The following is a 25,284-nucleotide window of genomic DNA, read 5'->3' on the forward strand; positions in this document are numbered from 1 at the left end:
TGGAATAGAGAAATATGCTAGAAATCGTTATTTTTATTCTATAATTATCCTACAATATTGATGTGACAATTACAACCAATTATAAGCGAAAACTAAAAAACAAAAAAAGAAGGTTAAGAGAGGAAATTAATTTTTGAGAGTCTATATCATAAAAAGTACATTTTTGGGGGGATCAAAGCCTTCAACCAAGCCTTTGTGCTTACAACCCGCTCTTCAAAATTTTTATTTTCTTTTAATAATGATTGATCGAAAAGTTAATTAAGACTACTACATTATCATTACGAAATAATTGTAAAGTAAAAATGTAATTAATAGCATTAGTGGCTTATAATTGGAGGTTTGCAGTTGCTTTCATGTGTTTATGATCAACCACTTCTGGTACCTTTTTTTTTTCTCTTTTTTGAAATTCCTTTCTTTGAATTGGTAAATTGAATCCAATACTTTAAAAAGAGTATACGTAGGATGCTATTTAAATTTATTCTTTGTTCTCTTATTAATATTTAGTTTATTAGCACTATCTTTGTCGGCTTAACTTGACCGTTTAGTTAATGAAGTCCTTACAAATTTAATTAATTAATTTTATTTTTTATTTTTATTTTTTAAAAAAAACGAAATCAATTGTGATTCAACTTGACCGTTTAGTTAATGAAGTCCTTACAAATTTAATTAATTAATTTTTTTTTTTTTTTAAAAAAAACGAAATCAATTGTGATTCCGTATATAATTAAAGATTAATTAACTCTCAAATCTATGTCGGTTCTAGGAAGATCTCTCTTCTTCAACGAGTAGAGACAAACAAACTCCACGTCCCCACTATGATCCTACTCCCATTAATAAAACATGAAGGGGTAGCCCCATGTGTTGAAAGTGACAAATCTTATTTGTTTAATTCTAAAACTTAATCTTTCACTAATTGGGGCGTCAATGGCGTAATATGCAATACATAAAGCATATGTATCTGATTTTTTTATGTATATTTTTTTAAAAGAGGTGTGATACAGCCACAACTTAAATTTAACTTTGGCCTAACTTCTAGACCAAATGTCTCTCTCTTTCTAGTTTAGGGGCTCTCTCTCTCTCCTTCACATGCAGTTTTTTTTTTTAAAAAAAAAAACTTAAAGAGAAAAGTTGTGCTAAAGTTGAGTTTAAGTTATGCCTTTATCATTTTCCCTTTTAAAATATATGTGCTAATAACATGTTTTTATTAAGAATATAGATGAAAATTACATATTTTTAAAATATATATTAATTTAATAGACTAAATTAAATGAAAGAAAACAAAATTTGGATATGAATCTCCAACAATTTGAACAGCAAAGGTAAGATAACTTTTATGAGGATAGAGATCATGCCAAACTGATCACTTGCTTCGATAACACATAAACTTCTGCATTTATTTGGACCGTTAAATGTAATGGAGGGCTTCAATTTTAAAATTTGAACATCTCATATTTTATAGAATTAAGGGGATCTGAATCCCCTTTATGAGTCTCCTCTATCCCAATAAATGGGTCAAAGTCTGTTAAGATAAGTGAGCCTTATAAGAACTCTCACATATTTACTGTTCGAATTGCTACAAATGTAAAAGAGCCTGCCCAACAAGTAAGTGTGTTGCTCGAGACGTGTTGGAGCACCGCTAGTTTAATTATTAGTAATTCGAATAACAAAATTGATAAATTTTTAAAAATAAAAAAGAAAGAAAGAAAAAGGGTCCATATGAACCATAAATATTAGACAAAGGTGCAATTACTTGAGCCGGCAAAAAAGGGCGTGCCTTTGTGCAAACAGAACAGCTGCTTAACTTGGTGAATAATCTAATGAAGCTTTGAGAGATGAGTAAAGAAGCCGTTGTGAAAGCTAATCACGTGGCTTTTCCATCTTTTTTATCAGAAAAACACAGAAAAGGAGTGCTTATAGAATACACCAAGCCCACACCGCAAGAATGGTATATCAGCTGATCAACACCGCTGGAAAGTGGGTTCACTGTGGGTCCGAAAGGAGATTATGGGACCCATTTACCTTCTGACAAAGATCGTCTGCTGTGTGCTCTTTGTACAGCCTTTTATGACCCAAACATAAAAAACAAAAGAAATCACTACCGTTAAACTATTGACCGCTAGATAAAGAATCTTGGCACCGTTGATTTGACTGACTAGTTGTCAGACTGGTTTGTCGGCGAATCGAAGCCAAATGGCACGAGAGAGGGGAAAAACTTCAGGTGGGGGCAATTTTGTAGTTTTCTCTCAAACAGGAGGGCTTTTTGAGCCATCTTGGTTGGACATTTGGGTGCAAATCCAAGTATTGCCAGGCTGGGCACAGCGGTACAGAAGAGTGCCACGTGCACAGCTGCTGATCGATCATCTTACGTCGGCAGTATCCTCCACCGACAACGGTTCGTGGCTTGGTTATATTAACTTAATTAATTTAATTAGATAATAGAATTACAAATTCTAGATTAATTGATGACTATGACAAAATTATAAAATCGGTGGAGCCAAGGTCTTCAGAGTCATTCATGTTTGTTTTGTTTAAGGTTTATGCAAACAATTGGACAAGGACTAATTATTTTTTTAGAGGTAATTTAGAGTCTTGTTTGGCCCTATGATTTCTTAGGCCTTTTAAACAAAATATGAATCATTTAAAAGTGCATTTTAAAACGTAATCTGTGAAGTAGGTTTAATACCAAATTATACAAACCTCAGATAAAATTCGTTCTCGAAAACTAACTTGCAAGATAATAGTACTCGAGAGCTTATATACACGGTAAAACTGCATTTAATCAATATGGGATACTTAAGATCGTAACAATATATTTCATATTGATGAGCTTTTCAAGTCAGCGATGACGCTACAAGCCTAACCCAAAGTATTTGACATTGCCGCAAAACCAATTAGTTGTTCGAGGAATGTTTGGTTTCTATTTTTTCTTATCTCTTGCGAGTAAATAATCTATGAGACCTACAAAGAAGTAGGTTTTTACATTCTGTGAGCAAAATAATTTAATAAAAAATTACCTGTATCCGGTCTTTGGGGTGCTTAGCTGATCAAGCAATGCAAAGATTTTAGAATACAATAAAAAATAAAATAAAAAATAAAAAATAAATAAAAAAGTTGAAGTTGTCTCTTCAGTTGGGTTTTTGGTAATGCATCTATATGGCATTTTGAATGAAGTTTAGCATTTTATTAGTAGTGGAACACGTGACAGAACAATGACCCTTAAATAGAAAATGACCGGCCTAGATCTGAAATTTCAGAAACTGAAATTCCCCTAAGAATTTCAGTGAATCAAAATCCTTCTCTATGAGGGTTGCTCAAATTGCCTACAATTTGAATAGTGAATTGAAGAGGATTATGCTTATCCCATTTTTCTTTAAGAATAAAGATAGACTTATAAAGAATAATGATATGAAGAAAAAAAAAAAAAAACAACAACAAAAAAAACACAACAACAATGACAAAAAAAACTTCAACAGTCTATTTATCTTTTACAAAGTCTTCTTATGTTGTTGTATTATCATGGTGGTAAGCACATTCACAACCAATTTTCATGCACATAGTCAAACCAACCGAAAGGTGGAAAATGACTTCATAAGCTATAGTTAAATAAATTCTAGAAGATAGCTTATGAATTAAATTTTCAATTCATACTTGCTGCTTTGGTGGGTGGTGGGTGGGATATGTAAATTCATTCCAAGAATTTTTTTTCTTTTCTTTATTTTAAATTCTAACATCAATAACCAGCGCTTGATCATCTAGCTAGAATGAATGATGGGAAAGAGTGGGATCCCCCATGGTTTTTTCTTTTTAAAACAAAAATATTAACAAACAATTCAATCACAACGTGTGAATGAATGCAGGAGGATTCAAGCATAGTTTGTGTACAAAATTCTTTATTATTGTTGATAAATTAAAACTCTTGAATGACCTGCAGAAGAAACAAGTTAAATATCCTGAGCTCCAAAACTTAGATGAACTAGTAGACTCTGTTGTTTTTACCTATGGCATAAAGACATTCGTTCTATTTGTCTGATGATTGATTTTTGATACGTAGTTCATACACTTTAATGGGGATGATGTACTAGCCAAAAGAAAAGTAAACTTCTGTTTCATTCAATTCTAAAGTGCTTACACCATCACAGCACCTCGAGATGGACCAGAGTTCACTAAACACTAGTTGAAATGTCCTTATTCTGAATCAATTCTGATATCAACAATCTCCAACATCAACATGTTCTCTGCCAAAGAGTTCTATCAACCACAGTTTCATGCCTTCTGATATATAAATCACAAAAGTTCGTGTCATATGAAGCTCATCAAGGGACCTAGCGGCTAGCACTCCATTGTGTCATGTAAATCACCAGGTGGGCAATAGCCCCTACACCCAAGGCTTCCCTAAGCAACACAAGGGAAATCAATCTAGAATGGTAACATATGTAATGCTATACAAGGACTGAGTCGTGACGAAATCTGTAGAGGCTGATGCCACTCTTCACACCTATTTATCACATTTATTTTACACCGGTTGATATGGCATTTTTAAGTGGCTTTCAATGTCAGCCACTAAAAAAAAAAAAATTAGCCACTTAAAACACGTTATATCACCCGGTATGAAATGGGTGTGATAAATAGGTGTGAAAAAATAGCATAACTCTTGTACAGTAGCTACTGTAAAGCCCATTTATAAGGTTCCTCAATGTAAGACCTTACTCTTCAACCAATGAGGCACCAATACCAACCAACATGCCAAATCTTTCAACTCCAGTAAACTGCAGAAGAAACCTTCCCATATGGTATCCACAGCTGCTCACTAGACTAGGATTGAGATGAAATTCAGCAATACAACTGATAACAATCTTCTAATCGGTTCTCTTTTCCTTGGGTACAAACGCTTCCTGTTATATGTGCATAACCTTTTCTAATGAATATAAATATATGCGCATAACCTTTTCCTTTGTCATTGATTGTCTACCAAAGTAATACAGAGACACCACTTCAAAACGAAACTACGTGAATTGGCTCATAACAGAAAAACTTAGTTTGGCTCCCCTAGGAGGAGGCTAGGACCATTCAAGTGTGGCCAAAAAAACACAACAATATCCTATGTCCAGTCAACTCAAATATCTTAAAACACTAACATCAACCATCAACGTGAAAGGGTCTTTCCTAAATTCCCATTATATCTCGTGCAAATCAATAATCTACTACAAAATGAAGAATTTCCATAATTCGATTAAAACTCGAACATAGTGGCACAGCAAAAACAGCAATTCATTATACAAATTTCTTCCTTTTATGACTAAGTACATTGAACTGTAAAAATCTATAACACTTGATTCAAAACAAATTACAATTGGCTACAAAAGCTATAAATGAGAACCAAATGGCCATGGGTGTTGAATTAAAGAACTTGCCTATCAGCAGCATCAGCAACAATGGGCAATCGGGGCAACTGACCCAGCAAGCAAGAAGAAGACCCATAAATCAAACAAACCAGAAGGAACAAAAAGACAGTGCTGTCCAAGCTCATCAACAAATCCAGGCCCAACCCACCTTTGGGATTGAAGCTCCTCTCCAGAAGATCAGGAAAAATCAGCAGCACATCAAGCACAACAGCTTGCATGGTATTGAACCTCACGTATCTACTAAAATTGGGGTTCCTCACAACCACGAAGTAAAGGGTCAAGAAAACCAAAAACCCATTAAAGGGGAAGCTCTTAAAGACCCTAATAGCTGGTACCAAAGGTTCGATGAGAGCTTGCATGGGAGCGAACTGGGTGATAACATACTTTCCATACTGTATGCCATCAAAGAAAGGGTAGAAGTAACACACGGCTGAGATTAAGCGGTCGGGGACGTCAGCTGAGTTACTGCCGTTGGATTGAACAGTTACTTTTCTTCTAGTTCTGGGTTTGGTCGTGAAGTTGGTTGGAGTGAGATAAGGTGGGTGGGTGAAGAAGGAGGATTTAAAGTAGGGCGAGTGAAGGCGCTTGAGAGCTGGGTTTGGTGGGTAGAGAAGGTTGCACATGGCGGCCATGTGCTTGAGAGTTTTTTGAGGATTGGTTTGTGATTACGAAAGGAGGAAAGAGCAAAACTTTCACACAGAGAAGATCCAGAAAGAAAATTGAGAAATATATATATATATATATATATATATATATATATATCTTTTCCAAAGATGAATATACTTGGACCGTTTATTTTAAAATGAACATTGAGATCGTAACAACACGTTAAAAAAAGAAGAAGTGATTATTATTATTAATATTATTTCTGAGCAAATACACAAAAAACAAAAGAAGAAGAGTAAACAACCTTCTGAATGGAACCTTTCTTTTCATTTTTAGGCAATTCTACAGCCACAATAAGTTCCAAGAAGAACTTTTAAAATATCTCTTCAAAAGATAACTCAATTGATAGAGTGATATAATTTTAAAATTTAATTTTGATTTTATGATGTATGAATTGAAAATAAAAAAAAACAATGATACACAGGAAAATAAGATGTGAAGAAAAAAATATAAGCGAATATCAAAACTTAAGACACTCAGAACTATTTTACGTAGATATTATTGTTCTTTTATATAAAAATGAAAGATAAACAGACAAACAATAAATGAGCTTTCTTTTAGTTTATTATTACTTATTTTTAGGTGGCAGAGTCTTTGTTTTAAAATTTATATTGTTGAATGTTACTAGCTCGTTGACTCTTTGCATTTTACAAGGATCCGCTAAGTTTCTCGCATGTTTTATCTCATCCTTCTATTCCGTTGATAAAATTGTGATATTTTATGCAGTCTATTGAAGGCAAAGAGATATGCAACTACATGCTGCACCAAAATGAAGTCATGCTCATGGGTCATAATGATGATTTCCTTGATGACAAAAAAATATGCAAGTAACCATTGCCTTCAACTTCTTTAGGAAAGGTCTGGTGCAAAGAATTCCGAGGTAATTAGATGAACTATCAATCTAGCAGAAAACAAAATGGAAACGACATAGATTCATGAGGAAACAAACAAATTTCTAAATTCTGATTTTCAAATTGTTGCAAGTGTAGGCATGGAGGTACGCAATTGGTGGAAGTGCCGATCTGACAATTAATAGCCAAGGGAATGTCTTCATTGCATCTGACAACTTGAAATGGAGAGAAATTATTTCATGGTTCATATTAGATTTTACAGCATCTAATGGTGTGCATGGTAAGACAACATTTACAATATTAGATGCTGTAAAATCTAATTAGAATCCTCCATGTTCTGTGTGAAATTGTAACAAGGCTTGATCACCACCATTTAATTAATAATGAGGCTCTGCAAGTCAATGATACAAAACTATATCATTATTATTTATCAATTATAAACAGAACATAGAAGCCATTTTGAATAAACTGTGAGCTTTCATTATACCAAACTATCATGAATTGCCATGAGAACAACACAATTCTTTCTCCTGGTTGGAACACAATGGACCAAATAAGAAAATTCCAAACTAAAAGAGAAAAGCAAGTAAATAGAAACTTAATATCAAAAGAAGTGAAGCCTTCGCCTAACTCAGCTAGTTGGAGTTCTGAAGGACAAGCATCAAGTTAGGATTGACCAGATTCATAGCCAAACTTTACCTGCATCCAAACCCTTGAAACTTATGCCAATGCGTACTTCTTTCCTGGGTGACTAAACATGAATACTCAGAATATGCGGAGTGGAAGAATTGGAATTGGAGGTCAGATGGAGATCTGATGCTGAAAGGGGCTTTAATTACACCTTCTGGGCAAGAAACTCCTGCAAGCTACATAAGAGCAACGAGCAACAACCAAGACCAGCTTCACATATAACAACTGCCACTCCATCTGCCGAAGGTCTTGATTGCCAGAAAGGCAAGCAAGGCTAAAATTTAGGCACTGAAATCCCTAGCTTTTTTCCTCTTTTTTTTTTTTGAGATTTGAATAAAAATTTTGTTGCTTTGAGTAACTGTCCAGTATTATCGAAATTCAGGTCTCCAGATACACTAAATCTGAATAAAAAGGTAGATCATTCAATAAGTTAGCAAGTTACAAACGCTTACATAATCCTAGGGAAGTGGGACTACCTTTAGTGAATGGTTAAAAATTGGGTTTAGAGGTATTTTACAAACCTGTGCTCATCTTTCTAACAAAGGGGACAAAGTTCTTCCAGTTTTCAACCCTAAAAATCTTGTCATTCATTCTGAAAAAAGTAAATGCTCTTACAACTGCCTTCGGATGGTAACAGTTTGCATATATTTGACATAATCCAGCCTGCAAGAAAAGGCAACATGTGAAGAGGGGAATCGAAGGGGAGAAGAAAAAAGAGTTAAGACTGAACAAGACACTACCCAAATCAGTGATATTCTATAACTTCAATTACAGAAAATTCATGTCTTATTGGTTATAACCTGATTACAACACAAATAGAGACACGCTGCAGTTTCAACAATGGGTTACAAAGAATTGAAGGAAGCCGAGAATCATGTCAAGAAAAGAATGATAACCACCTTGTTAAATTGTTCATTGGTATTTCTTCCAATCAAACGTATTGTCCTTTTCTTTGAAACAGTCCGTATCTGCATTGATATTATTGAACTCAACTGAAAGGGTAATGGATATAAAGTTTATACATAAGCAATTGAATGATATGATTGCAGGCAAAAGAAAAAGGATAAGAGAAAAGACAGGTGTATTGCAGGGAAATCAACTAGTCATGCAGTTAACACAGCATTCCCCAAGCTCAGTGGCTCAAAAATGTTTTAAGGCCAGTGTGGGTGTGTGTATACAAATTATAGCCATCCACTTAGATGAATCAGAATCAGAATCAGATAAATGGATGTCAGATTTGTTAGTCAAAACATATTTGAGGAGTTTAGCAACAAAAAAACATTAGACTCAATAGACTTGTATAATAAATTTCTCACAACCAAAGAACAGAAATAGATTTTATGTGTCAGGGAGAAGTCCCATACCTGTTCAAGTAATCCTTCTGGGCTGCAAAGATAGGCTGGTGAGGTTTCACTGTCCAACATTTCTAAGCAGCTATGATGAAAGATTCAAATATGAGCATGCCACAGAAGATTATTATGCATAGTAACAAGAAGCAAGAAAATCCAGAGTCATAAGACTGCTCTATGAACAAAATGCCAGTAAGAAACATAATGTCTAGAATCCTTACGAAATGTGCAATGCAGCACCATGACGAGACAACATCAGAGCAATAGGATCATAACCATCCCTATAAGCAGTGTTGTAGTAACCAGAAGTAAGTTCAGCAGGGTGTGAAAATGTCCAGTACCACCAATATATGCCACCAATTTTAGCCACTAATATAACAGTAGTTCTCTTGTTTTCTTGATACTTCTTCAACATATTAGCTGCCTTTGCAAGAATAGCATCTGCATGCTGAATCAACCTACCACTGTACCATTCCTATGAAAAGTTACGCCACTGTCAGCTTACTTGTGCTCTACATTATACTTGAATCAGATTTCATAATCCTTAGACGCCAGCTAAAAAAAAACAAATCTATGACCTTAATATAAATGTTTTTACCACATGAAGAAAGAAACAAAGGACATATTGCCCAATCACATATCTCAAAAAAAAAAAAAAAAAAATTGTTTTCTTTACATAGAGTTCTATGGTGAATTGATTTTCTTAGTTTGGAAAAAAATGTCACTTATGATAAACCATATTTCAAATCTACCATTACAGTAGACACCAATGCTTTTTCGCTTTTTCTTCATGCGCACCTAATATGATCCATCAGCCTTCAAAGAAAGTTTGCTTATTCCTAAGTTCACATTAGATCTTTTAGGATTTCGTCTAACTGCTCACACAATACATTTTTTCAAGGCCAAAGTTGAACAAATGCACCCAAATAAAAGTCTTGCACAGCTAACAACACTGAATCCCACCTTTGTTCAAGATAATCTGCGCAACATACAAGGCTTTGACAACAAAGAATTTTGAAATGGAAATATTAAAAGAGGCTAGTTTAAATAGGATACATACAAGGAAAAACCGACCATAATCAGAAAGAAAGCCTTCTTCTCCTTCGCCAAAAAAAGGGACCCCAGATGGGAGACTGTTGTAATAACCAGCATTCTGTGGGCCCTTGTCTCCCCACTGAGGCTTTCCTTCTTGGGCTGCTGCCATCCTCAAGTCCTCCATCCTAAAACAGAACAAGTCTGTCATTAGCAAAATTGAAGATCAATCAACTTACTATTTTCAGGCAGAAGAGTTTTAGCTTACATGTATTTGTCATAACACTGAAATTCACCAATTCCAGGAAACTCCCATCTGCCATCACCAAAAGGATGGGCCGGATACCTGCACGCAACAATCCGTATGAAATTCTTATAGACTTATAGTAGCTTCAACTCCATACTTGTGGTTCTATTATAGCTTTACCTAAGTTCTCCGGAAGGACCAAGACCGACACTTATCTCCTCTATCACATTTCCAATGAAGGAGTCAAATTTGTTAAAAAAACTGAACATAAAGTCTTCATAACACTGGATGGCAGTCCGGCCACAAAACAGAGGAATTTGGTCCACTCCTAATGTAAGATAAGCATCATTGGAAAATCCATTTTGGTCTTGATAGTATATATCTTTATTGTGTTCACCAATCTGGAAAAGAGAAAATAAAAGAATAAAAAGCATTAGCTTCTGTAATCTAAGTTCAGGTCCCATAAGCAATAACATATGCTAAAGGCCCAATTTATATCTCTTCTACCTCTTCATTTAAAACTTCATATACATCCGAAAACAAAATCAAGTCCACTAAAAGGAACACAGAAGAAAAAATAACATGGGCAAAAAGGGATCCTAAAGAAAAATGATGACATTGGATTATCTATAACCATTCTTTGTTGCTATCCGAAAATTAAACCAATAACTCTTAACAACTTTGGTACAATGGATCATGAGATCCCACTGGTCTAATAACTTTGACTTAAGGAAATTTAAACATCAAACTGTCAAATAGGGCCATGATTACCGGTATGCATCAGGCGGAGGAACTTACATTAAAGCTGAGTGACAAATTTTAACAACAAACCTCCAGAATCCACAGGGGAAGACTAACACCTCCACTTCCACTAGATGATGTACGCCTGTTTGAGTGAAAAGACAAGGCAACGTGCAACTTCAACCCCATCTGAGATATCAGTTGGAAAAGCTCCTCATAGAGAGACCAATTGTATGCAAGAGGAGAGAAACGCTCTACAATTCCCCACCAAACCTCAACTGCAATTCCATGGACACCTGCCAACTTGAGTGCTTTTAGAGATACAGTTATGGCCTTGATTCTGAAAAAAAAAGAAAAAAAAAAAAAAGAGGAGGAATATATAAAATATTTCTCTGTCACCGATGAAATTCTAAAGAAAACCTTAATATAAGATTATATCGAGAGAAATCAAAGAACATGAGCTTGTGAATTAAATTTGAAAGAGATCAAGATAGGTAACTAAAGCCTATTAGAAGAACATCCTCTTTTTCTTTTCTTTTTTTCCTTTTTTTTTTTTCGTTTGGATAAGTGGACATCCTCTTTTTATTTATAGAAAATAAAACTAATATCGAGGGCTCCTCCTACTTTATGTAGAGGCATACTGTACAAATCTAAAATAAAATTCACCCTTAAATACCAGCTTGTGAAGGGTGCCCAAGAGTTTATATATACATGGTTAACATTACATGAAGCCGATGTGGGACAATTAGGATGGTAACATACCACCATGCTGGTAGCCCATTCTTTTTTAGCGATAGCACTCTATCAATATTCAATGATCTAACACTATGCTCATACATAATACTAAGACATTTTGATTCAGCCTATAGGTCGCCCCCTTTAGGACTCGGCCACAAAGTCGTAAGCCATTCAATCCCATACCCGACAAGCTCCATCCGATCTTATACTCGACGTGTTGATTGTTCTAATATCAAATGATACAAACTTCAAAACTCACCTTAAAAATCTGTTTACAAAGAGAGGATGTCCAAGAGCTTATATACACATGGTTAAAATTACATCTAACCGATGTGAGACACTAAAGATTGTAATACATGTCATATTAGAAGTCATTAAAAATTAAAATAAAGATTAAGAATGAGAATGAGAACGAGAATAGGAAAATTGAAGTTACGACATGGGTGCACCGCAGATATGTGCACATGCGTATACACACAAAATCAATTTGTATCCAATATCTCACAATTAAAAGGCATAAAACTTACTTTCTGATCCTTGGACTCCCAGAAGCATCAATTCCAAATGTGTCAGCAGGCATCATCACATATAGGGGGACCCTCTTTTGTCTAGATGATTCCAACATCGTGGATCTTGATTTCTCTCGGTCATCCATGCTGCAAGACATATATCATGTAGTATTCAGTGTAAGGATCTTCTCAATTCACTTTACTTTGTACGTCTGCAATCAAACAGCAACAACACACTTGTAAATTGTTTCCTAGAAATTCCATTCGGTTGCCTAACAAAACAATAGATTTTTCGGAGCTTGAAACTAGTACAACTATTTAGATTACTTTAGGAGAGTATCCGATTTTCAAGCTTAATCCTATTTAATTTTCACCACCAAATGCATATGGTACTATGGAACTGGTGTTTTCCTTTTTGTCTAATCTCCTCTTTCTTTTCCCATCTCAATAAATCTAACACAAAGCTTAACAAAGCTAGACAGTTCAATTATTCAAACCAAAAAAAAAAAAAACATTTTCATTTCTTTACCTACGTTTTCTCAGGAACCAAACTGAGCCTAACACCAACATTACCTAACTTTAGCCGAATTTTCCCCTCTAGTTTCAGAAACCAAAACCAGCACAACTCACACTTAAGTCGAAAACTTTCCTTCCTTTTTTCTTTTTCCTCAGGAAGCATCAGAGATTACGTAAACTCAAAACATTATCTTCTTTTCCTGTCAGCCAAACAGATTTTAGAAGCAAACAAAAAGAGAATAGAAAGAAAGTAAGTGTGCGGTGACCTGAGAATGCAGGTTCTTGTACCAGCAACAGATGGCCATCGAGTACAACAGAGGCCGTTTAGGAGCAGAGGAGTCATCGAAACGCTCCGGAGATTACTCAGAAAGATTCTATTTTCATGGAAAGTCGCTTCTCTGAAACCGTAGCTTCTCCTTCCCGTGCACTTGCACGCCACTCCTCCACTCTCAATCATTCCCATTGATCTTTTGCCAGTTGCCACCCGCGCACTGAGTACTTAGAATATCTATTACCATTTTATACGCCAAAATGTCATCGTGGATTTTTTTTTTTTTTTTTTCTAAAAGTAAGAAATGTATTTTGATTGTTTTAAATGGTGTATACTTTAAAATTATTATATTAATTAAATGATTTTATATATATATATATATCAAACGACCAGCAAAAAAAAATACATCAAACGAAAAGACTCTACATGTGAAGATTGTCAATTTTATACTAATTATTGTGTGTCCGACGTGGAGCTGGCTTATCCAAAAAGGATAAGAACGCAAAAGAATCAGGGTCGCTATTCTTACAAGTAGTCATATATGATTTAGGCCTCAATCAGCCTTTATATATCAGGGTCGCTATTCTTAGTTTTTGAGTTTTGTAAATACACTAATTTTAAATATCATCTCTCTCGCCACAGAGTGCATTAAACATATGAAAATTTTGTTCTCAAATTATATGTTACTATATTATGAGTTTGTAATACATTTTTCAAAATAATAAATATCATAAACAATGTCTTCAAATGATAGCTCAATCGGGTCACTAGTTCGAATTCTCTCTCTCATCTTGTGTGAACATGTCAAATAATAAATATCATAAACAATGACGGAGGGAGGGGGCTGATCGCCCCCCAAAAGAATAAGTAAAATAAATAAATAAATAAAGTTTTAATTTTAGTCATTTGGCCCCAACAAATTTTTTTGGCCTTATTCTTAATTTTTTGGGGCCATACCCATTATTATTATTATTTTTTCACCCTTACTTTCAAATGCGCACTTTTTTGGCCCTATAGTACTCTTTAGTTGATAAAAAAAATAAAAAAAAATAAAAAATCTAAAGAACCAAAAAAAATAAAAAATAAAAGTTGGCTGGCCCCCTCCCATAAAATTTCTTAGTTCCGTCTTTACTTATGAGATTGTGACACATCATTTGAAAACTAACTTTTTGAAAGAACATTTGGAATGTATAGCACTTCTCATGTAGAAATGACAATTCATATCTGCTTATTGGGTTTGTGCCGTTTAAAGACGTTGTTATAAGACTATAAATTAATAATAACTCAACTTATTTAATTAAATAGATTAAATAATTTGACCATGACTCATTAATTTCATACTAAGTTTATGTCGAATTCGTAAGTCTTGTAAAAAAATTTTAATTTTATTACGCTTATTGAGTTCGAATGGTGTAGTATCTAATTAACACATGGCATGGTTGTGGTTGGTGACCCATGGTCACATCATGGGTCTAGAAACTTTTGTTGGCTATATATTTTGATTTGAAATGTATTTTTGTCTTCTAAAACTTCTTTAGGGGTATTTTGTTTGTTTGTTTTTTTTTTTTAAAAGGGCAAAAGGCACAATCCTTCTGGTGGATTGGTAGGGGGTTAGACCAATTGAGAAAGATCATAAAGGATTACAAATGGGATGGTAAATTGAGAGAGCTAAGTCTAATTTCTTTTATTTTTAAAACACATTATTATTTTTTGAGTCATCTCAAATATGGTATGGCTTTCAAAATTATCGTTGATTTTGAAATAATTATTATTAAGTTTTGATCTATTGATGATTTTAAAAGTCACATTACATTTTAAAAAATTATAATCCTTATTTTAACATTACTCGCTTTTGATGAAAACTACGCAAGGTTTAGCAAAAGTTGTTCTCTCAAAATATTGGTATAAAAGAGAACGTTGTTTATATTAGCGAAGGAGTAATATCCAGTTAGCTATAGTAAAAGAGTAATTTTATCTTTCACTTTTTGAGGGGACGAAAATAGGTTTACTATAACTAACGGGATATTCTCTAGTTCAAATTGAGTACTCTGGATCCTAATTCGTTTTTCTTTATAAAAATACAACTGGTTATATTTGAAAAAAAAAAAATTATTATTATTATTATCAGATCATGCCATAAAAAGAAAATACTAAACTGAAACAAACTAAATTCTCAATTAATTCCAACATATTTATCGAACGAACTGATACAAAAATTCCAAATTAATAATATAATAAAACTAAACAAATATCTATCATTCAACAAAAATACAACAATGTCCTAAAAACAATACTGGTGACAACAGCAAATAAATATGAATAATGTGGAAAAAAAGAGAGTAGAAATTTAGAAAGCCAAAGCGGCCACGATACTCAAGCCACTCAAAATGATCCGAGCCCCCCCGTACATTGAATCAGAACCCGAATCATCACCAACCGGACCTTGTGCAGTATCAGGCGACAAACTTGCCGTCGCCGGACTCGGCGGACTACCGCTCGATGGAAGCGTTACCGGTGCCTCACCCGGAGTCGCCGAACTCGATGGAATGCTCGCCGAAGCCTCGGGAGTGGCGGAACTCGCTGGGACGGGAGCCGTTACCGGGGTACTGACCGGAGTGGTGGCCGGAGACGAAACCGGGACAGGGGACGAAACCGGAGGTGACCCATTTGTCGCCGGGCTCGGAGTCGGCGAAACAGATGTGGCCGGGGGATTAGCCGGAGATTTGGCAGGTGAAAGCGACGGGGATTTTGCCGGCGGGGTCGACACTGGTGGTGAAACTGACGGGGATTTTGCCGGCGGGGTCGACGCCGGTGGAGAAACTGTTGGAGCAGACGTAGGCGGAGAAGTAGTCGGAGAGTTTGAAGTGGGTGTCGGAGTAGTCGCCGGAGAGATGGCAGGAGAAGAGGTCGGAGAAGTGGCCGGAGAATTTGACGGAGAGGGTGAGTTTGTTGGTGTTGGCTTTGGCGAAGGAGAGGGCGCATTGTCTGCTTGTACCACACCGGAGTGTGAGACACACAAAACAAACATAGAAAGTACAACAGCAAGCCTATGCCTCATCTTTGGAACTCGACGTGTGAAGAAATCAACCAATCTTTGTGTTTTTAGTGTTCGTGATTGATCTCCGATGAATATGGAAAGGTATCGGAGAAACTGAGAATTATATAGGGAGGGGTTTCGGAACTAAACGTTGTGATTTTTTACAATATGTCAAGGAAAATGTGACCGTTGGGGATGGTGGAGGGGGTATGACAGGCTATAGCGGGTGGAGTTAGCCGTTACTTGGAAGGACGCGACTTGCTGGGCCGGTTAAGTTGTCGGACTCACAATGGTTGACCCATTCACAGGCCTTACCTACCGGTATCATTGAGTGCTTCTATTGCTATTTGTTCTCTTCTGTCGACTCTTTTGTAAATAGATTTTCTCAAATTTTAATTAAACACTTTACTTGTAATTATATAAATAGTTTATATTTTAAAAATAAAAATATTGAAATTATAATAATATAATTTTATCTTGGGTTAAATTTGGATGAATTAATGTTAAAACGAAATGTTGAAGTAACAAAATGTGAAAATAAAAGGGTGTAGCATTTATCACCAGCGGCAGTAGTTCAATGGTCCAAAAAATTTTCCAAATACGTTTGACACAAATAAGGGCGAATGTTCAAATTTTTGCAAAGGATATCACCTGCAAAACTTAATTAGTATTAGTCACTTTGGTTTTCACCGATGTCCAATGAAACTTAATTAACTTATGGTTCAACTACTTTTGACGGTTTTCGTTGTCTAGGTCGTTCATAAGCAGTGACCAACAAGTAAATTCTATTATGATCACGTTCGACTAAAATAATCAGGGTTAGTGTCTTCAACTTATCTTTTTTGTTTTGTTTTTTGTTTTTTTTTTTTTCAAAAAAAAAATGGCAGCATTTCTACTCCATTTGTCCACTTGACGTAGGTTCGTACCTAGACTGGACCCCCCACAAGAAGGCTCCAGTAGCCAAACCTGAACCTCATTAGACAATTGATAGAATCACATGCAAGAGGTACGAAGTTGAAGGTTGGGCCCAGTAACTTTAACCTTGCCCACACAAAATAGTAATTTTTGTTTTTTTTTTGGTATTATTTTTGTCCTATTGAATTACATGATTGCAAGATGTTAAATTTCATAATTTACTTATTACTTTTTTTTTATTTACTTTATGTTATTGTTATTTGTTAACAAAATGTTTCATTATTTCTCAACTATGAGTTATTGAAGCAGATTTACATGTGAGGGCAATAATTTAATAATCCATTACAAGTTTTATTACATAAACTATATGAATGGTAATTTAAAAATTCATTACAAGTTTGGTCATGTAAATTATACAAAATCACGAGAAAATCTTAACTCTCCTTATAAGCATTATAGTATTTTCTTTGCTGACATGATCATTAGAAAGTGTTTTTCCCCTTGGCAAGCTCCGACAAGTCTATGATTGTCTCTGCTTATTTTTGTAGGCGTTCGTTAATTGAATTTAACTGTGCAATCAACTGCATCAATGTTATGATGGCAAACTTAAACTATGTAATTTGGATGTGAGTTTAATATAATAGGCAAGTGATGAGTTATTGGATTGAAGCATGATAAGTCCATACCTTATCATATCATGGTTTTTGCAATTAAACAATTTATACCATGACATGAAATTAATCAATTGACAAGACATTATATTTTTGTTTTGATATGATTAGCAAGAAATTAGTTGAAACAAAATTCAATTCAATCAAGGGGAAAATTTTCAAACCCCTGTGTATTACGGATTGTGCCTTTTAGTGTTAGACCATTGTTTTCAATATTGTCAATTTAAGACTATAGTTTACAAACAAAATTTGAATTTAATATTTCTTCGTTCATTTTTCCTCAAATAACAAATAAAGGCTACCCAAAAATATAATTATGTATATCTTATTAAAATGTTTACAAGGGTTAAATTCACTTTACCCCTTGAAGTTTCAAGGGTTTTTCAATTCGAACCATAATGTTTAAAAATTGGCAATGTACCCCTTTAATATTTCAAAATTTTTCAATTCAAACACTCTGTTACTAATTTCCGTCTAATTGAATGGAAATAAAAGAAATGCGGGTAATTACGTAATTTCATAGATTTCTGTCTCCATATCATTTTTTATTTTTTTAGTTGGGAATTATAAAATTATAATTTCACCATCAAACAAAAAATTAAAAATTAAAAGAAAATCCAGAAAAAAGGAAAACTTGGTTTGGGGGTGACCGATCCGATCACCCCAAGGCGCTTTGTGGGTAGTTTAGTTACCCTCAAACCATTTTTTTTAAAAAAATAAATTTTAATTTAAATGTAAAATTGTAATTTTATAAAAACTTTTGTTGGAATTTGTATGAAGGATTCATTTTGTTGTAGAGACATACCAAAAAAAAACTTATTTAAAAAATATATGAATTTATTTGTTACAAGATAAAATACATTGTTTTTCCTAAAAACAATGTATGGGATTTAAAAAATGTGAAAGGAGCTTTGTTTCTCTTCTACCGTTCCACGGAATTGTTAAACAACACCCCCATCTTAAATAATATTCACTTTATTTTTTTTAAAAAAATCAACATAAAAATATTATTACTTTTTGTTTAATTTTTATTACTATTTAATTAAAAAAATTTACTACTAAATAAAATTATTTTTACTTTTTAATATAATTTTTTTCACTTTTCTATATCAATTATTATTATTATTTTACAAAAAGTGTCAACAGTGTCTTGTTTGACAAACACAACCTTAAACTCTCACGAAACCGGGCTTTACCGGTCCCAAACCCGAACAAAGACACGGGTTGAGTATGCGCAACACGCACACACAAGCGCACGTTAGCCAATCGGATTAAGTAGATTACATCATGCAAAAAAGAAAAAGAAAAAGAAAAAGAAAAAGAAATGAAAAACCCAGAAAATTCACACGTTTGCTCACAACTTTCCAGATTAGGGTTTCTCTCTGTCTCGTTCACACACAAAGGCACTGTCTCTATTCTACCTGGTAAGATCTCGTTCCCAATCTACTTGTTTTTGCTTTGGGAAATGCTTCCATTTGATCCCTGAAAGTACTCTTCACAGTAGGCTTCTTTTAGGAAAAAAGAAAAAAGAAAGAAAGAAAGAACGTTTCTGTCAAAAACCCTAAAAGAAACGAAACGAAACCATGGACGAGGGTGATGGAGGGTACGGAGAGGGTACTGATCAGATGGATCAGTTCCATCGGAACGAGGCGATCTCGGCGGTCGCCGACGAAGGGTTCCTCGGTGAGGAGGACGACGACTATGAGGATTTGTACAACGACGTGAATGTCGGGGAGGGGTTCTTGCAGTCTTTGAAAAAGGGCGAGGAAGTAGGGTTTAGTAATGAGGAAGAGAAGAAGAAGGTAGAGTTACCTTCTCCTAGGGTGGCACCGGAGGTGCACGATGTTTCGATCCCCGGTGTCGTTGAGGGGAGTGGTGGTGAGGCTAGGGTTTCTGGGTATCAGAGTAATCAAGGGTTTAGAGGGAATGAGGTGAAAGGGCCGGTCGGATCGGGTGGTGGTGGGATTAGGGTTCAGTTAGGGCAAAGTGGGATGATGAGTAAGAGTCAGGTGAATGAGGTAGAGGAGCAGAGTGGGAATAATAATAGTAGTTTAAGCGCTCAAGGGATTGGTCGAGGGCAGCTATCACATGGTGGTGGTGTAGGGAATGTGGGGAATGAGGGTTTGGTGAGGCAAAGTGGTGGTGTTGGAGTAGGAGGAGGAGGGAATGTGAATGGGATTGGTGTAAATGGGGTTGGGAATAGTGGTAGTGGTGTTGGTGTTATGGTGGGAGGAGGTGGTATAGGTGGTGGTGTTGGAGGAGGAGGAGGAGGTGGTGGTGGTGGTGGGGGGACAATATTGTTTGTGGGTGATTTGCATTGGTGGACGACTGATGCGGAACTGGAAGCAGAGTTGTGCAAGTATGGACCAGTGAAGGAGGTGAAGTTTTTTGATGAGAAAGCGAGTGGGAAGTCGAAAGGGTATTGCCAGGTTGAGTTTTATGACCCTGCTGCTGCCACGGCGTGTAAGGAGGGAATGAATGGGCATGTGTTTAATGGGAGACCATGTGTTGTTGCGTTTGCATCGCCGTATAGTGTTAAGAGAATGGGGGAGGCTCAGGTGAATAGGAATCAACAGACGACACAGTCTACGCAGGTGAGGAGGGGACCTAATAATGATGCTGGGGGTAAGCCTGGTGGGAACAACATTGCAACAGGTGGGAATTATCAAGGTGGGGATAGTAATAGAGGTTATGGGAGAGGGAATTGGGGGAGAGGTAATGCACAGGGGGGAATGGGGAATAGAGGGCCGGGTGGACCAATGAGGAATAGGGGTGGTGGAATGGGAGGGAGAGGTATAATGGGGAATGGTGGGAATGGGTTTGGTCAGGGTATTGGTGCAACCCCGCCTTTGTTACATCCTCAGTCAATGATGGGTCAGGGTTTTGATCCTGCATTTGGTGGGCCTATGGGGAGAATGGGTAGCTATGGAGGCTTTCCTGGTGCTCCAACGCCTCCATTCTCAGGCATTTTGTCTTCGTTCCCCCCTGTGGGAGGTGTTGGTTTGCCTGGAGTTGCCCCTCATGTGAATCCAGCATTCTTTGGAAGAGGGATGCCCATGAATGGAATGGGAATGATGCCCACGGCTGGTGTTGATGGGCCTAACATGGCAATGTGGTCAGATCCTAGTATGGGTGGATGGGGTGGTGAGGAGCATGGTGGTGGTAGAGCTGGGGAGTCTAGTTATGGGGAGGAAGCTGCATCCGACCATCAATATGGTGAGGTCAGTCATGATAGAGTGGGTTGGCCGAATGCCATGAAGGAAAAAGATAGAGGTTCGGAAAGGGACTGGTCTGCGTCGTCTGATCGAAGGTATCGGGATGATAGGGATCCAGGTTATGATAGGGACATGCCTAGAGAAAAAGATACGGGAAATGACAATGACTGGTCAGAAAAAAGGCATCGTGATGATAGAGAAATTGTTCGAGAGCGCTCTCGGGAGCGTGATCGGGACAGAGAACGGTCTCGAGAGCGTGATCGTGACCGTGAGAGGGATCGTGATAGAGAGCGTGACCGTGACAGATACAGAGAAGACAGAGAGAGGTATACTGATCATCATAGGTACAGGGACCGTGAAGGGGATCATGAGGATGAATGGGAAAGGGGCCGTTCATCTAGGACTCATGGCAAGTCACGTTTATCACAAGAGGAGGAACATCGTTCAAGATCAAAGGATGCTGATTATGGGAAGAGGCGGAGGCTTACCTCTGAGTAACTGAATCTTATGCTTCTTATATTTGGATGCTATCAATCAAAAAAGCAAAAGAGGCAGAAACGAAACAAAAATTCATCATGCTTATTTGGACTCTCCTTCAAGTGGTGTTCATGGGTCCTTGATTTGCTGAACTGCTGTTCTCATGTCATTGCCTCAAATTTCTTGATTGCTTCTTTACCACAGAAGTGTGGCTTTATTGCTGCGTCAAGAAATGTAAGTACTTAAATTTCAATTTCTTTTTCCTTTTTGCGTGTTATTTGTTGAGGAGTTATGAGTTATGAATTTGCTCTAATTGTGGCATGCATGTGTTGTGCATTCTGTACTTTGTTACTCATACTTTCATGGTTTATGAACCGGTCAAGTTGTTGTGCGTTATAAATATGCTCATATTAATCCTAGTCTCTGCTTCTTGGAGTTTTTGGTTGGCTATTTCTTCTTTACTTTGTGTTGTTTTTCTTACATTTGTATCTGCTATAAGTGCAGAAAAAGTAGTTTGTGGCTTTTGAACCAGTTAAATATTTTGCAATATATACCTATCAATTTTTTTTTTTTTTTTTTTTTGGCAATATGCATATCCTGATATTGATGCTAGTCTTTCATTTTGGAAGGTTTTGATGCCATTTTTGTTGTATTCGTATTGTTTTCTGTCACTGCAATAAACTGTAGAAAAAAGTAGTTCTGTTTGTTGGCCTCACAAATCAGACACGTGTCTTTTACTAAATTTTAGTTTGTCTCATCTAGTATCTCAGCTATAATTACTTATCCAAAAAAAAAAAAGTATCTCAGCTATGACTTAGAAAGATTGCGCTGTTTGTTAAGTTTGATTTCATCCCAAGCGGCTTTGCTTTAGTTGCTGTCAAGTTAATACATTTTTCAAATGTTTATGCCTTCTTCCGTTTGATAATAAGTACAAATTCTTAAGTTTTGGGTTTAGTTTGGTTAAGTACCTTAATTGTAACGAGTGTTTTATGTAAAATGTTAAAGATATTGAGAGGTTGTTTAAGGTTTCACTGGCATTTATGACTTTATTTTGTTTTCATGTTTTTTCTTTTTCTTTCCTAATTTCTTGTACCTATTTACTATCATTACATTTATCATTTGGCACATCCCGCACTTGCGAGTTCCTTTTCCTTGTGGCTATAGTATCATTCATCATCACTACTTCACCAATTGAACATTTTTATGCACCATAGTTAATTTGGAACAAATATGTCGATCGATAGTTCCAAATTCATAACTTCTACTAGATTGACACAATTTTCTAATACTTAAAGAATTTAGCATTATTGTCACCAAGGGCAAGGTGATTTGTAAAAATCTTTGTCACTTGTAGAAGCCATGACATCGCTGACTTCAAAATTAGAATATTAAACTTGATAGGTTGTTGAGGAGAAGAAATAATCACACTCATGGAGATTTTAACACAAAATATTTTTCTCTCCTCTTTCCTCTCCGTTCTCTTTGCCTTTCATTGAGGATTGTGTTGGGATTTTGTAAAAAAGGTGAGGGTACATAGAAAACTTGCATTTTGTAAAGAAAGAATATTTTAATGGTATAAAAAAACATAAGAGAAGCTATTCTGGAATGTATTGGAATAGGGAAACAAAAATTTGTTTAGTTCCTTAAATTTAGAGAAAATCTGAGAGAGGCTGCTGAGAGTGCTTAAGGTCTTTCTTGACATCCCTGTTCACATATCACTCAATCAGCTGAAATTAGTTATTAAAGTGAAATTGCCAGTTCAGAATTTTCCATGGGCCTGTTAAGCAGAGTAGACTGGATTTCCATCAGGCTTTATAGAGTAAACCAGAGTAAACATTTTAGTATCAGGTATGTCAACTAAAGTTAGTTGGCCACTGTATGTAGTATGCTAGAATGGATTCCGAATAAGCTTACTGTGCAGTACAGGTGTCTTATGTCACAGGCTGCCAGTGAAGGCATTACTTTTTATTTGTTGCCAGGCTCTAGCTTCTGTGGAGTGCTTGCTAACATTAATGTTGATCATGGAAGTCAGATCTAGTTAGCATTTTATGCGTTCCTTTGGATCTAGTTGTCCCCATTTTTTCTCGTCTCATAGGCTTGATTCGTTGCGGGGAAGATCATATACTTGTTTTAGCAAAAAGATTTTCTTTTTTCTTTCGTTTTTTAATGCGTGTTTTTTTTTTTCCTTCTCCCTTTGTGTGAGTGTGGGTGTGTGTGTGTTGGGGGGGGGGGGGGTAATGTTGCTTTTGATTGTAATGTCTATAGTAGATACTCATGCATGTCTTACTAGGACAGATACAGTAAAGCAACTTCATTTTCATTTCTTATGTTTATTATGGGTTAAGACACAGTTGTCTATGGATGTTTCCTATGAACAAGATTCTAGCTATTTTTATACATAATTTCCGACGTTTCTGTGTCTCTTAGCTGAGACATGATTTTTCTATGTCAAAAGGATTTTTTCCCACGTGGGACATGGAATGGCAATTAATGTGCCAAACTATGATGATTGTTGGTTTGATGTGACAGTTTCAAATTGAAGAATTGCTCATAGTCTGCTTCTGCATTCCCCTGAGTTAAGGTGCTCTGCAATCACATGCAACTTTTCTGGATAGACCAGTCACATGCATGCTTGCACGTGCACACACACACATTGTTGTTGCTTGTCTTCTTGTTTATTGCTATTTTAAGAATCGGCATGCTAATTGCAAACATTTCTTGCCTAATTCTTTCTTCATAGCTTGAAGGACATTTGATCATGGGGAACCGAAACTTTTCAGCAGAACTCCGGGGTTGCCTTGGAGATAAAAAGAGGGCTTCTAACTTCTACATGGGAGAGACTGCATGGTGTTTACTCTTTTGCCTACATTGATGCTGAAGTCGGAACTTTTCTTTAAGATTTTAGCTTCCTTTTCTTTTATGTTTTAGTTAATTAGCACTTGATGAGACCGATGTTGTGGATGATGTTATGGCTTGACATTGCTGAAGTCTAAAATGTGGCAGATTTTTCTAGACTTGATGTATGAATGGTGATGTAATAGGATTTAGCTCAGAGGATGTTTGTAATGTGCCTGTTCTGATTGTGTAGTTGTTGTATCCTTTTGACCCCTTTTTGTTCCTGAGTATACCATGTTAACCATGCCTTTTTTTCTTTTCTTTTCTTTTCTTGTGAAGATGTAGAGAACTAACCCATTGATTTAAAGCAATCATTTCATTTCAACCCAGAGAATTGTATATTGTAATAGTCTTTGTATATAACTATTAATTGAAGTTGATCAAATTTTGATAATGTGCATACTGTTGCCTCTTTCCTCTTATTTTTTCCCAATGCTATTATGGTATTCTGGTTCTTTTTTCTTCCTTCATTGAGAGACTTCCATCAGACAGACCTCCATGGATGTGATGTTCACTTTATTCTGGGAATAACTTTGCCAATTTGGAAATCTGACAAAGTAGCATTCTGGTGTGTTGGAACCTGGAATCATATATGGAGATTGCTGTCACTCCAGTTTTTGTGTACTCCAGATACAAGGATTGAAGTAATATGCTGTCTGTGTTACTTTTCTGTTTTCAGGCAGTAAAAGAACACGACCAATCTCGTGGTTGGGACTTGCTGTGGATGTCTTATCACCATCCCAACTTGTTGTAAATCTTGCTATTATAATTCTAATTATTCCTTTGATTGAGAGCTCAAATTCGCCAAGGAACGTGTATTGATTCACCTGTTGAATCAAGCTAGACCTGAAAATGGATGGTGCTGAGGCATGTGAAATGGTTCTTGGCCTTAGAGGGCCAAGTGCCTTGCCCCGATGAGTAGTTTGTATGGTGTCATAATGGATACTTGGTGTGAGCTCTCTTAGTGAGAGGAGACACGTGGCACTCCTTTAAGTTGGAACATTTTATGGCAGCCGTTCACATTTTATAGTAACAATTCACATTTTAGTGACGTGTATGGTA

At 36.1% G+C, this 25,284-nt stretch overlaps 4 protein-coding genes across 4 annotated transcripts; 1 reads left to right on the forward strand and 3 right to left on the reverse strand.

The window, feature by feature from the left end:
* Positions 1-5,202: 5,202 nt before the first annotated feature.
* Positions 5,203-6,108, reverse strand: TIC20-V (TIC 20-v-like protein). Its single transcript, XM_059587800.2, has one exon. The coding sequence runs from the start codon at positions 6,032-6,034 to the stop codon at positions 5,399-5,401; it is 636 nt and encodes a 211-aa protein (XP_059443783.1). The 5' UTR covers positions 6,035-6,108; the 3' UTR covers positions 5,203-5,398.
* Positions 6,109-7,494: 1,386 nt separating this feature from the next.
* Positions 7,495-13,243, reverse strand: BAM4 (beta-amylase 4). The gene is made up of 11 exons (XM_059586763.2): positions 13,008-13,243; positions 12,244-12,372; positions 11,069-11,318; positions 10,418-10,638; positions 10,259-10,336; positions 10,019-10,178; positions 9,180-9,433; positions 8,974-9,043; positions 8,509-8,577; positions 8,131-8,272; positions 7,495-8,010 (listed from the first exon to the last, which is right to left on the reverse strand). The coding sequence occupies exons 1-11, from the start codon at positions 13,202-13,204 to the stop codon at positions 7,988-7,990; spliced, it is 1,593 nt and encodes a 530-aa protein (XP_059442746.2). The 5' UTR covers positions 13,205-13,243; the 3' UTR covers positions 7,495-7,987.
* Positions 13,244-15,168: 1,925 nt separating this feature from the next.
* LOC132175461 (uncharacterized) lies at positions 15,169-16,372 on the reverse strand. Its single transcript, XM_059587414.2, has one exon. The coding sequence runs from the start codon at positions 16,068-16,070 to the stop codon at positions 15,360-15,362; it is 711 nt and encodes a 236-aa protein (XP_059443397.2). The 5' UTR covers positions 16,071-16,372; the 3' UTR covers positions 15,169-15,359.
* A 2,563-nt stretch (positions 16,373-18,935) lies between these two features.
* Positions 18,936-24,479, forward strand: LOC132174722 (RNA-binding (RRM/RBD/RNP motifs) family protein). Its single transcript, XM_059586369.2, has 2 exons — positions 18,936-21,561; positions 24,068-24,479. The coding sequence occupies exon 1, from the start codon at positions 19,219-19,221 to the stop codon at positions 21,346-21,348; it is 2,130 nt and encodes a 709-aa protein (XP_059442352.2). The 5' UTR covers positions 18,936-19,218; the 3' UTR covers positions 21,349-21,561; positions 24,068-24,479.
* Positions 24,480-25,284: the final 805 nt, after the last annotated feature.

The sequence above is a fragment of the Corylus avellana genome, chromosome 3, assembly GCF_965113065.1.
Source record: "Corylus avellana chromosome 3, dhCorAvel1.hap1.2, whole genome shotgun sequence".
In the NCBI taxonomy this organism is placed as follows: Eukaryota; Viridiplantae; Streptophyta; class Magnoliopsida; order Fagales; family Betulaceae; genus Corylus; species Corylus avellana.